General features: G+C 31.0%; 2 protein-coding genes across 2 annotated transcripts in view; one reads left to right on the forward strand and one right to left on the reverse strand.

The window, feature by feature from the left end:
* Positions 1 to 14,789, forward strand: part of LOC139529887 (cysteine--tRNA ligase, cytoplasmic-like) — a 195,831-nt gene that overhangs the window by 31,849 nt on the left and 149,193 nt on the right. The gene's annotated exons all lie outside the window — the stretch shown is intronic.
* LOC139529894 (uncharacterized) overlaps positions 1 to 14,789 on the reverse strand; it is an 85,678-nt gene that overhangs the window by 24,224 nt on the left and 46,665 nt on the right. Inside the window, exon 2 of the mRNA XM_071325847.1 lies at positions 11,449 to 11,535. Within this exon, the coding sequence (XP_071181948.1) occupies positions 11,449 to 11,535 (87 nt within the window). The remainder of the gene's footprint in view (positions 1 to 11,448; positions 11,536 to 14,789) is intronic.

A 14,789-nucleotide genomic window follows, 5' to 3' on the forward strand; every position in this document is an offset into this window, starting at 1 on the left:
TTCCTTTTGTCAAAAGAATAAAAACTAAGATATTTTTTTTTTTTTGTGGATATGGAAACAAAGGGTACTAAAGTATAAATAGGATGTCAAAGAGACTGCAACCCTTAAACGACAGTAGTAAATTAAAAGACTTTAGGAGGTCAATATTCATGATCTTTTACAATTACAGTAAAGACCAAATGTGTTGAATAATGTGAAAACATTATAAAGACAAATTCTTTTAAAATTTAGGAACCAACATTTTGTAGTTTTGTACCAGTATATTTTCCAACTTCAATATTCTATAATGAATATGAGTAAAATATGTATTTATATCAATTAGCTTTATACATCCCAATCAAAGGTCTGTCAATTACAGATATTTTGGTAGACAAGTTTTTTTATAGAACGGATATTACATTCCCCAACAAAAATATGTTAATTTACCAAAATCATTTACCAATTAATAGGACATTGTCGTTAATACACAGAGGAGTAATTATAATGGGGGCCAGTCATCGAGTGTGTCCTAACGGTACTTCAACTAAATAGGATCTTTCTTTTTTGTAATTGAGTCATCAACTTTTTCATATTAAATGTAATTTGCACAATTTTTTTTGTCTGTCAGAAACATCTTGAAGCATTTGAGAGTTCCTGCATAACTTTTTTGGATTTCGTGCAGACCTTTGATTAATGGGTGTTTAATTAAGAGAAGAAACCCTCCAAGTCAATGATTTTAATTTGTAACCAGGAAACACAAAAGAAAAGGTTAAATTGAAACCATTATCACTTTCATATAATGTATTACGCCTTTTGTCTTTTTCTCTAGATTTTTTTGTGATTTCCTTTTTAATTACAATATGTCATTTTCGTTTGGGTTAATCTTGTTTACTGATAGAAAATGTTATGCATAAAAAAATCAGAAAATTGGATCATCACCGAATTATGAAAGATTGAATTTTTAAGTAATAAAGACACTTGATTGTGACACCGTATTGGGATGTAATTGACCTCCATGCATTACTTATTAAAGTAATTGAAGTTCTAGTTATAATAAGATTTTAAACAGGATAAAGATAATTGAATATTGGGTAAAAATGAAAGAAATCCCCTTTTAATTTTTTTTTGATATCACTGATTGCAAAAATGTGATTCCCAAAACCATGAAGATTTTTAACTTGGGTCTTAAATTCCTATTAAGATCTATTTTTACCACCAATTTGTTACCAATAGTATCTTTATCCCCTGGCTTTTTACTCAGTTAGCTTAAACTACATATGACATTACAGGTCTCAAAAATAAATGTGCTGATTTTATGAAAAAATTTCATTGCTCATGTTGTACTAATTTTAAACTTATCCCCTTGTAATAATTCCTAGAGTAAGTTTAAAGCTTTTATATGAAATAGAAACATGATAATTGTAGTGAAAATTGAATCCTTCTGAAAATTCATCTGTCAATTGTAATTTTATTCCTGATAATTTAAAGTTTGTGAACGTGAACATGCTGTTTTTGAAGAAAGTTTTATCCCTCATCTGTAACCTATTTCCTTAGTAATGACGGTGAGATCATGGACACTGATTGTACCGATGATATATTTGTAATTAATTAACTCACACTTAGAGGGAGCAGTCATTAAATCATAGCAGGGATCATTTGTTTCACATTAAAATCAGATCTGTCCAGCTTCTGGTTACAATAAATAATAATACTTAAAAGTAATGGTTGATTAGACCTACAGAATGGACGCTGTCCAGCCAGCTATAAATCTGAAGATCAAATGGAGTAGGCTGATCTTATACCTTGGTGATCTTTCTCATAGATACTGTTAATATGCAGTAAATAATGATATTTACCAGCTGGTCAAGCTTGTTTAGAGAGTAGAGTAGAAGGTGACCAGACTGTCAAAACTAGTGGTCAGTGTAGAACTATTGATTATGAGTGTGAGATGTTGGTGATTAACGTTGGGTCAGAAACCTGTCAGTCAAACACCTTAATGCTCTCTATACAGAACATGATAAGGAGAAAACAACTCTATGATATGGCTATGTTAAAAAGCTTAGAATTTCAAATCTGACATAGTTCTGTATTTGAGATTTTGGTACATTACAATGAATGATCCAGCAAGAATGGATTCCTGAGATCATTGTTACCCTCTCCAAGGCATTCTCATATTCTCATTTTTTAGGGGAAATCACGTCAATGTGAACAAATAGTAGGAGCGATCCCCTGAAAACCTCCCCCATATTCTCAGAGAAGAAATTTCTAGATCTGTCTTCATTGGAAAAGCTCTGAAGTAAACTGAAATTCTTTGAATGAGAGATTCAAACTTGATTTACATTAAAGAAGAAATCTTGAAAAGATGTTAAACAATGGTTGGCCAACTCGACTCATTCAAGTCGTACTCATAGAAATGTTATTCCAATAATTTAAAATCAAAATGTGAAATGCCCAATTACACTTCACCTCAAAAAGGTTCACTGAAATTGGTTGAGGAGATGATTAGAAAACTGACAAGTAGTATACCAAAGGAGTAAATAATTAATAAGTTGTATTGTATAGAAACCTATGGTTAGAAACAGCATGAACTGGCTGATACAGGGCAGCAAAGACTCAGATAGTGGAAATTTTTTATGCATTGATTGATAAAACATGCAGTAAATTATGTATTAGATTGGAAAAAAAGCAATTGAATGGATTGTAGGGTATTAGAGGTAGACAGTATTGAGCTATTTTGACAATTGTGACAAGGACAGATTTACTGTCATATTTCTGTAGTCAGATTTATTCATGAAGTAGTCAGAAAAAATATCTTTGTCTCTACAGTTAAATATAAGCGAATCCTAAACTGTTTGTTTATTGGTCAAACAAATTTTTGTGTTTGTTAACCGGATTTTTGTGACAAAAATGTCGGTTATTGAATTGGGGATGTATGGCGGGTGGGTGGGCAGGCAGGCGGGCGGTCAGGCAGGCGGGCGGGCGGCAATCTAATGTTGTCCGTGCTTTAACTCATGAACCATTCAATCAAAGCTTTTAAAATTTTAATATGTTGTTACTGACAACTAAATGAAGGTCAAGTTCAATAATGGCGATTTTGACTTTTACCGTTCAGGAGTTATGGTTCTTGAAAGATTGAAAAATGGAGTTTCCAGTCGTGGCCGTGCATTTACGCATGAACTGTTCTACCAAAGCTTCCCAAATTTTAATATGTTGTTACTGATGAAAAAATGGAGGTCAAGTTCAATAATGACGATTTTGACTTTTACCGTTCAGGAGTTATGGTTATTGAAAGATTGAAAAATGGAGTTTCCAGTCGTGTCCTTGCATTTACGCATGAACTGTTCTACCAAAGCTTTTAAAATTTTTATATGTTGTTACTGATGACAAAATAGAGGTCAAGTTCAATAATGACGATTTTGACTTTTACTGTTCAGGAGTTATGGTTCTTGAAAGATTGTAAAATGGCGTTTCCATTCACGTTGTTGCATTTTCTCATGAACCATTCAATCTAAGCTTTTCAAATTTTAATATGTTGATACTGATGACAAAATGGAGGTCAAATTTGATATTGACAATTTTCACTTTCACCATTCATCAGTAATGGTTCTTGTGATATTGCAAGGACACAAATAAATGTTAATAAATCCGGTTTGCTGTTGTTGTGACAGCCTCTTGTTATAGCCTGCAGCAGATTTATGAAACATATCAATAGAACAGAATTCTAAAGAAGGAAAAACACAATTCAATATTAGTTAAAGGACACGTGGGTGTATACTTAATTAAGAAAGCAAGCTAAAGAATGAGAAAAAGCCATAAACATTTTTTTTATCATTGTTTTCCTTAAAAACTTAACTATCCTTTAAGAAAAAAGAAGAAAGATAAAGAAAAAAAAAAAGTAAAACATGAGGCTGCAGTTCTAAGATTTGGTAACAGTTACAAACAAACTAGTTATTTCAGTCATGTAACGCCTCATTGCTTACAGGAGATGGCATCAAACAATTCTCTGCTCCATTGTACAGATTACTAATATTACCTAATAAAATTACAAAAAACAGAGAATAGCGCCTTAAAGTTATTGTGTAAAGCCTTTGATGTTAAAACAGATGGGTTAGAGAAACCTGTTTTAATGGTTTACCTATTGCAGGTGATTGATTTAAAACACTTGTAATTATTTAAACAACATTTGAAAATAAATGGTTTCTCCATCATGGTCTAATTAGATACAATTGTTTCTGCCTTTGTCCTGGTAATGATGGATGGAATATCCTCACAGAGTATGGCTCACAAGATAAACAGGCAGTCAGTTCAAGTCTGACATTCCAATTTCATCAGGACATAATTACAGTTTTCAATTGAGTAATTGAGCATGAATCCAAAATTTCAAATTGTCCAGTAAATTTTGAAATAATTTGAGGTAGAAAAGTTATTTAAGGATTTTTTTGAAACACACTTTTTGTCTACCTTCAATAGATAAATCTGAGGATTCTTTAAACTCTGGAAGTTTTTAAGGGCCTTGAATGGCTATACAGCCCTCACACTTTAGAAAAGATTATCAAAAATTTGACATCAAATGCACGGAAATGATAAATTTGCAATAATAAAGGAATAATAGATTAAGTATTCATCTTTTTATTAAATAGTACAATATGGGGATGGATATGAGACATATAGTCTTGTTGAAACTAGGGGAGATTACTCTATATGACTGAACTTGGAATCATTTACATAATGTGGGTAGTGATTACCAGAGCTGCACTCGTTCACCTTATTATGGCAACAAAAATATGTCTACAGATATTTCTAAAATCTACCCTGTTTTGTACTTATTAACCTTAATCAATATTTACAGTTCCGTAATTGCATAAAAGTTTGTACTAAAAGAGTAAATACAAATCGAAACTGTTTATTCTAGAAAATCCTGTGCTGATCAAAACCAGTTTTTTTATATTGGAACCGTGGAGTTCTTCCGACTACTGACTATATACAAAAGGTTTATTATCTAAAGTCTGTACTAATATCCGACCCGAGTAGAATAATTATATTGTAAGAGTTAAGACTTGTTGTATTGATTGGACGAAAGATGTTTTATGAGAACTCTTCTGTCATATTTCAATACAAAATATTTCTTTGTCTAAATCGTTCAGTGTCGTGATAATGAAAATTAACTTACATTTGGGTAGAAAACAAAAAGCAATATAGGTTGATATAATGAATGGTTATTTCTATCTTTTATTAATGTTTGTCTCATTGTACATGTACCCCTGGTCCTATCTTTCCCTATACATTTGGTCAAATCGGAAAATATGACAAAGATGAAAATGATTTAATGAAAATATTGAATTCAAAATGACATTACATTTTCATAATTAAGGAACTGAAATGGACCATTTATTGACTGTAAATTATGAACCATTTCAAAACCAAAGTTTGCACTCACACTTTTATATCATATGCTTATTTGCATTTAATCTGGTCCCCTGAGTGGTAAGGTTCAAACATGATGGGAAAAATCGTTCTCTTACAAAAAAATCTGTCAAATGAAAACTTTATTCGTTAATTGACACTTCATTAAAAGTTAAACAACTTAATATTGAATTTCATTACGGAAAGTTTGCATCATTTGCGTGTTAGATTAAAAATTGTTACTTTCGCTCTCGGTGAACTTATAGATTGAAATGCGAAAGTTCTGTCTGATTATCAATTGCAAAAGTTGACACCAATTAATTCATTATTTAAAGATTAACACTTCATTTGATTTAAATCGCTACTATGGATCATTACGAATTGACAATTACTGTCTTAGTAAGATATTCTATATACGTTAAACTAGGAGGAGGGTTTACAGCTAGCTACCATTGTTAAACAGCAGAACTTCCTAGCAGGGTTCTGTTTTATAAATGGTAAAAACGTGATAGTTTGAGAAGACGGAAATCATTGACAATCACCAGTTGGATATGAGATTGATGAGTTCCTACCCAGTCTAGGGGTCTGAACTGAGTTTTTCCATGAGTTTATTACTAAATTAAACACATTTTTCTGGTGAATACTTGAGAGATTGTTCAGGTGAATTATGTGACTAATAAGGGTATCGATTCATTGAAGGATACATCTTTGTTCATTTAATCCTTGATAATCAAGGTGAGCAGTACGTTTATTGATTAAAGAATATGTCTCTCCTTAGCAACATTTTATAAGAATTTCAAAGATGTTTAATTAGTTTGTTATACATGAGCTTCTCAAGATTTGGTACAAGGAGAAATGTCATATATGAGACTTTGAAGCTCTAAAATATTGAAATTTAAAGCTCTGATACTGGCATTTCTGTATACTGAAGTGCTGAAGAGTTTAACTGATAACGGGGACTGTTGATGTCTTGTGCTGTCTGAAGGTTTAGATACCAGGGATACCCCACCCCTCTTGTTTTGCATTTTTATTTCTCTTCAACATATTCTACAATTTCTTCACTACTCATGACTAATCTTAGTTGTATATTTTAATAGATATAGGTTTTTATATAAGTATTTGACTTTTCAACTAGAGCTAGTAATGCAAGAAGGTCTTACAAGAGTCATCAGTTTGTCTGATACTTATGGATCAGTGATTCACTAATGCTTATTAATCATATATTTAATATATTTAAATTATAGATTATACTGGACCAGCTGTTTATATATGTTGGAATATATAATAAATATCAGTAATTACTCATATAGGTACAATTATAATGTGGACTAAATGTAATTGCTTTTGGTTTAACTATGACTTACTCAGCAAAGAAAATAGAACATGCCCTCTGCAGAAATTCTTTAATATATCGTTCTATATATATATACACTCATTGATGATGTCTACTATGATTGCTTGGAATGGTGTTATATGAATTGATGTAATAAATTGTCAAAAACAGACCTTAAGTTAAATAATTTTATAGCCCTTGATTTAAAGTTATCAATGGTAATTTTGAATGCAATTATTTGGCTTTGAGGCAAAAGTAAATATTACTTTGCAGATTGAATTTCTTTTATTTGTGGGTAAAATTAATCTGTTTATGAAGCGATTTGCTGCATATGGCACATAACGTCTATGATCATGGATGTCCCATAGTTAAAATGTCGTGTGTGACCACCCCTTTAAATATCAGATATTCTTTCTCAATTTTCTGCCTGAAGATTAAAACTTTTTTGATTTGTGCATTGATGGAGATAATCTGTAACAGTAATCTTGTCTGATTCGGCCATATTTTTGTCAGTCAGATGGTGGTTTTTTAGACTTTCTATTGTATGCTAATTTGCATTGTTGTGTTGCAAACATCTAATCTTCGTAGGTTGAAATATCAGCGTCTGACACTTTGTTATAAGATCAAAGCTTTGATATAATCCTATTACGACATACGGTCTATTGAGTCCAATGCTGTTCTTCAGACTAATAGAGACACTTTTCAATTGCTTTTTCATATTTTTGTCATTGACAACATTTTCTATTGTAATTATTTTGTGATATTTTAGGGTTAACTTGATCAAACTCCATACAAAAATTGTTTTTCATTGGAAAAATTATACAAGATATTTCTTTTTAACAGTCTTTAAGCGTGGCTGTTATTCTTCCGATATTGTCCTAAATATAGAACATTTAGATTAATTTAATTTCTATGATAGTTTATTTTTTATGTTAAGGTAATTGTCCTACTGTGGGGCCAATTTGTATTCATTTTTTTTATTTAAATGTTTTAAGAAATTTCACAAATATAATGATGTGGGATGGTGATATTACTGACTACAAAAGTGTGGAGCTGATAAATTTCAGGTAAAAGATTCAATTAAATGAAAAGGGATGGGATATACATCACCAATATCACCAATAGTTCATACATCTATAGTCAATGTAAAACCATGATAAAATACTGAAAATCATAATATTTGGCCTGTGATTTCTTAATTTTCTGCTAAATTTAGAAACATAAGAATATTTTATTAAACTTCATAGTAAATTTTCTGATGTTTCTTTTTATTGGATAATAATTTTGCTTTAACCAGAAGGTTTTTTTTCCTGATGTTGCCTGCTTTTCTGACTTCTTAGAGAAATAAACTAGATTAGGTTACCAGATGTTGAAAGTTATCCGTTTGTGGGTTTTTTTCTTGCAATAAAATTGTGTAATATTACGTTCAATTAGGTGTCAACCTTAACCCTCTTAGATGTTCATGGTGACATCCTCATTGGAATTCATTTGCATAATCACGTTTAATATTAGCTTTTTTTGACGAGTGGTTGACACTTTTTTCATGTCAACTTGCAGAAGCTCAATTTGCTTTTATTATTGGTTTGATCTGATTGTAACATCTCAACAAAAAATCGAAAAAATATAAATGTTTAATCATTTTCGTGGAGGGCAGGAGAATTGTTTCTGCTATTTTAGAAAATTTGACTTTTGACTTCAAGTGCACCAGATGTTATTGTAAAAACCAGAGACTACCAGAATGGTTTTGATATTATGAATCAAACTTTGGCTAATGAGAATCGATAAAGATTATCAAAAGTTTTAATTGTTTTACAAGCAGTGTTTTAATGGTATCAGCAGATTGAGTAATTTTATCAATGTTTGGCACTGACTGTTGAAAAGATGGAACATGTTGTTGTGCCTTATAGCTGCAAAAGTAATTAATTCTCCTAACTACATAAGAACACGTGTTTTCTGATGATTCCATAGGTAAAACACATAGTTAGCCTTAGTTAGGACATCACTCACTCGTTACCACCAGTGTACTACAAGTCTGACATAACCACCAACATGTAACCGAAGAATACAAATGAAGACTTTGTGGTTGGGGTAAATGACAAATAGGATATTTTTTTAACCAGGGAGTGAGTTAAAATTTTGAGATGAAAGATAAACCAAAAAATATGATTAAAAAACCAGGCATCTATTAAATAAGTCAAACCAACCAATCAATTAAATACTGTTAACCAAGAATATGTCAAACTTCAGTCTTCTCTTACAAACAAAGTTAAAAAATCAAAAAGATTTTGAAATTGCTGTGAAATAATATCTAAGTATTTGATAAATAAGAAAGTAACTAAGTTCAAAAAGTTGGTTTACTTAGAAATATAACCTTTGAATTTTCAGAAATATATATAGGAAAAACATCTTTCTTGAGAAATATATAAAGTTTGGGTGGTTTTCTGTATTTAAAAAACTAAGCCTTATTTTTTTTTTGCTGTCATAACTGAAGACAGTTTAAGATTTGTCTTGGTGAAAAATCTTGTCATTTTGATAAAGTATTGAAAAACTCCAGATTTGCAATGTTGACATGATAGAGTTGCCATTTGTGCTTCAGTCTAAGTAGATGTTTTACAGCATGTGTGTGCTTCTTATAAGTACTTATACATTTGTGAGAGGTTTTTATAGGAAAAAAGCAATTGTGGATGCACTTGTTTAGTAGATTTAAAAAAAATGTATTTTTGACAACATATTTAGATGCAAATATACAGGCAATTGAAGTTGCTACAATTAGTGTCATGAAAAGAAAGTTTTTTGTTGATGAGGTTCTTAGGTACTTGAGAAATGTATTTGATATAAGATTGAAAAGTCCACTTCAGTCAATGATCATGGGTCTTTTAATCACATTTTTTAGACTGATAACTTTTTACATGATTATTTTTGATAAAATTAAGCTGATATTAAACAGCAGTGTTATATTAAATTTTCACACTGATTTGGAAGTATTTCCAGCTTATTTTAATGGTTTGTAAATAATTGAACACCTAGCAGAAGTATATAACTATGTGTAGGATTACATTTGGAAATGTTTGGATAGGGTCTAGTAATGTCTATGAGCTTTTGATGGGCACAAACAAAGCTAGATGATTATTTCACTGAACATTGTCAATATTTTATCCAGTATCAACCAAAAGAATTCACAGTCTGTTTACATGTTCAAGTTAGTAAACAAAATTGAAAACTATCAAGTCCCTCAACCATTACCTAGAGCTGACACTTATAATGTTATGAAATCATTTCATCTGAGAACTGACAAACTGTTTACTGTGTGTGTAAACAAGTTAACAGAAGATGAAGCTTTATCACCACAGAGCTGACATTATTTACCTTGTTAACAACCTGTGTAAGTCAATTACCAAACTTACATGTATACTGGGACAGTATTTAGTCTGTGTATAAGTCAGTAAACAAGATTATAGCACATCAAGTGGTAAATATTAAGTGGTAAACACTTGATAAGTTCTACACTAATCTGTTTGTTCTGCAGGTTTTTGATCTTTAGTCTAAGTATCAATTAACTTGGAATGCTAAGTAACTTCAAATAGATATTGATAATGTATTGACAGTATTAAAACAGACTGATGTTCACTTCTATACAATTGTTTGGATTCAGTCTACTTTGATGACACTAATATAGTTCTATATACAGTTAGATTTTCTAGATGCTGTTAGAGATACTTTGAAGTTGAGGCAGATAAATTCTTGATTAGAAAAGTTTGTCTTTGATAGGTAGAATCTGCTGGAGGTGAGCAGTCATGATATAAAAGAGTGATAAAATCTAAGCATTCAAAGATTGTATAATGCCTGGCCACCCTTATGGAGCTGCATTTATGGTTAAGCATAGATTTTTTACATGATCCATTTCCAATGTTGCCTAGGTTGTCCCCTTTTATTAGAATCCTGGATTGGCATTTGATGAGAATAGTATCCTATTTAAGACAGTAGACTGTATTAACCTTAAAAGTACAGAGTGTTTAAAAGTCTAATTTCGAGAAAGAATTTTTAGTTTTTCAGTGAAACTTGAAATAAGTTTGTTGGAATGTTACAGTCAAGATTCCTTATGAATATGATCGTATATCATGCAATTACTAAATTTACAATCATGTTGTAAAGTTACAAGTTATGGTTTGTACATGTGATGATATAGTGTAAAGACATTCTGTATCGATTGGTGGTTTCTCCCATTCCGGAAATGATTTTTAATGCTGTAATCACCGGTAGCAGAGTTTGTATATTGTTCCTAGCAGGTAATGATAAGTTTAATCACTGCGATTACGGCTTATTTTATGGACATCTTTCATTTAAAACTCACCTAATTCAGAAATAAATACAACGCGAAGTGAAAATTACAAATCAATATGTTTTTGTAGAAAATTTTGCCTGTGGTGTTTAACAAGTGATTGTGTCAGGCTTATATCAAATCTTATTTCGTTAATATTTTCTTAATTATATTTTATTTTGAAAAGAAAGGATTTGAAATAGGATTTCGTAATCCATTCGTTTCCAACAGTCAACCTTGATATAGTAAAATGGTTTTGTTACTAAGCTGCATGTTTCATAATTTCCTTGAAAAATCTGAATTCCAAATTACTAAGAAGTTGAAAAGGGGCTTAGAATTTTGAGAAAGAAAAAGAGAAATTGTACTGATTAAATTCTGCTATACACTATGTTAGAGTTAAGTCCCTTTTACTCACTTTTGCAGATATCATTAACTCTTGTGTAGCCTTTTCGCTCAGCTTCATGTGAGGTTCGAGGTAGCTCTTTCCATACTCCAAATCTTACTGAAAAACACACAAGAAAGAAATGATTATATTAGTGCCACAGTATTTATGTATGCCATACAAATGAGACTTTGGCTGTTTTGACAACATATTGCCTCGTGTGTGTGTGTGTGTGTGTGTGTGTGTGTGAATCTTATAGAATTGGTGGTATACTGGTATGTCTTTGTCATTCTTAGGAAGTAAACTTTTCATGTAAAACTTCTCTAGTCAACATATAAGGAAAAAAACTGGTCAAGTAGAAAAAAAAATCCAGCTGAAGCATCAAACAAACAAGCTATGGCTAGAAATTACAAATAAACATTTTCTCCATAAGTTTTACACCCATTGCAGCAAAAATAATCCAGATCAAACAAATGTACTCTAAAACAATAAAAACATTATATATCATTGCCCTTGTGGATGTAAGCTATTACTAGTACAAATAAATTGTGTTGCTTTGGTTCTTCCTGGGTTTAAACAGTATAATATACCATAATACCTGTCACATCAGTTATAATAGAGTCGCTGATGTGTCCGTTAAGTCATTTAATGCATGTATGATGAGTACAAATAACGATTTAGATCTACCATTGATGCAACCGATACCGTGCTTAAATTGATGTTTACAAACTTTTAACATCTAGATTGTCTCTGTTTGCGGAAACATTGTGTGTGACTAATGATATGGTAGTGTCACGTTATACTTGTTTGTCTCACTTATATTTTCCAATCCGCTTTATAAAGTATATATTGTTAAACAGTAGTTTACAGAGATTGGCAGTAAAATTATTTTTTAAAGCTTTGTTTGAATGTCAAAATATAAGCACTTTATTACCGTATTAATAATTTCACTGTATAAAGTAGTGAATATTTAAAGCATCAGTGATACAAAATTATTGAAGGTTAGAAATAATTCACCAAAAATTCAGGCACTGAGCAAAGATTTGAGGTGTATAAGGGACCTACCAAATTTTGACCTGTTTTGAGTATAATAATATATTTTTTTTCACCATTTATAAAGGAAAAATTGTGACAAAAATTACAATTACAAAAATATAGCAGATATTAATCATTACTTTTCAATTTAATCTACTAAATCCAGACTTGGAAAGAGTTTAAAAAGGCTGTGTTAAAAACCAAACCAAACCAAGTAAATGGCATTCATTGACTGAATGCTACATGTATATTATAACATAAGTTAATCTTGACAATGCGGTATCAAAATAAGGTGATGCTATTTAGTGTCTGAAAGTTAGTATACCACTAATGGAGCTCTATCTCTATCCTATGGAAACTAATTTACGCCAAATCTTTGGAAGTTCTGAGCTTCTGTTGATGTTTATGTCTCAATATTGAGCTTGAATGACTTTTTGTAAGAGAGTCATTGGTTGATAGCTGTTTCAAACCCTATTACACAACATCATATTTAATTTGTTACCGTTTGTGTTCAATACCACCATCATTGCCCAACATTAGCATGGTAATTAGTTTTAATAATTAATTTTAATGCTTCATTATTTATTTGAAAATATTGACTATGTCATATTAATATTATAGTAAATAATTAAGCCCAATAAATATCACCTCCTTATCCTAATTCTAGAAAATTATACTTTGTTCTATAATAATTGGTCAAATTTAGAAGATGATTGTGTAAATGATAAAAATTATGAGGTGTGGAAATTACCTTTTCTATGATTAAGTCAGACTATCTGGGATTATATTGAAAAAGTTTACTGTAACAGCATATTTATAATTGGTATCGATCATATAAACTATAAATTTGTGTAACGGCAAAGAGTAAGGAAGGAAACAGTGTTTGTTTTCTAAAATTCTCTGTTGATTTAGCATCCGCAACTATTTAACTGAAATAGATTTATGTCCCAATGACAAGTCGGTAAATAGATCAAGTGTTGTCATAAATAACATGACTCGTTGTTCAACTGTTGAGTAAAGATGAAAAAATATTAATCTGTGAGCCGAGTTATCACGTTTCTTTAGAGTAAGGGGAGATCATTGTTTGTAGGGATATCATGTTTCTTTCTGTGTAAATACCAGCAGAATAACTCTGATGGCAGAGTCGACATGTTTATTTCAGAGCTAATGTAAAAGCAATCCTTTTCCTCTGATACTAATAATGTAACTGCAATGTAGCAGGAAGCATAAACTATAAACATGTTTGGTTGAAAATCAAGCATTACTGAATCAACTTTGAAAATGGTTTAAAACATATTTCAAACACAGTATTGCCTGCTTAGTGTAGGGGAGGGTTGATTTTCATTGTTTTTTTGCATTTCTGAAGTGTTTAACTGATGATGTGATTTTTTTCATAAATCCTACATGATAATGATTTAGTTCTGCAACACTGAGACATCAGTTTCAATTTAAAAAAAAGAAAATCCTGCACCAAGAGGGGCTTGTAGCTGGCCCCTAAATTAAAATGTGTACTTGTTCAGTGAAAATGGACATCGCACACAGAACTCCAAAACTAGAAAATCCTGCACCAAGAGGGGCTTGTAGCTGGCCCCTAAACTAAAATGTGTACTTGTTCAGTGAAAATGGACATCGCACACAGAACTCCAAAACTTTTAAAGGAATCCATACAAACCTATGGAATGTTTGTTGAATATGGATATATATGTTTTCATGAGAATGACTCTGAGAAAGTAATTATATACATTGCATAAGTAAAGTATGTAAGTATATGACAGAAATCACAGATACTTAACATACTAAAGTATCTCCAAGAACAATTATTTCACATTGCTACAATAAAGCATCAAATAAAAACAGCAATTTCCACAATTACATATTTATAATGAAACTCAGATGAAAATACAAAGTATTCACTAATGATAACTTATATCATTTTTATTGGCACAAAGAAAGTAGAAAAAGAAAGCATGTTGTTTTAATTAAAAAAAACTATTCTAAATTTTTCATTTGTTCATATCTCATTTGACAATAAACAAAGTTAAAGTGTAAATTAAGTGATCAAATCTATGAACCTGAGTATATCATAAAGGAGTATTCAACATCTGCATGGCATAAAGAGTTGTTTGATGATTAAAGATCTCATTTTCCAATGACATTAAGAGTTGGGATTTGTTTAACTCTTTACTAAGTATAATATTTTTGGGCTGTTGTCTGCTCTTTGGTCAGGTTGTTGTCTCTTTGATACATTCCCCCGTTTCCATTCTCTATTCTATCTAGTTACTGAGATGTTACATGTAGCTAACAGACTGTTACAAGCATCTTATCGATCTAGACTTATT

The sequence above is a fragment of the Mytilus edulis genome, chromosome 7 (assembly GCF_963676685.1).
Source record: "Mytilus edulis chromosome 7, xbMytEdul2.2, whole genome shotgun sequence".
NCBI lineage: Eukaryota > Metazoa > Mollusca > Bivalvia > Mytilida > Mytilidae > Mytilus > Mytilus edulis.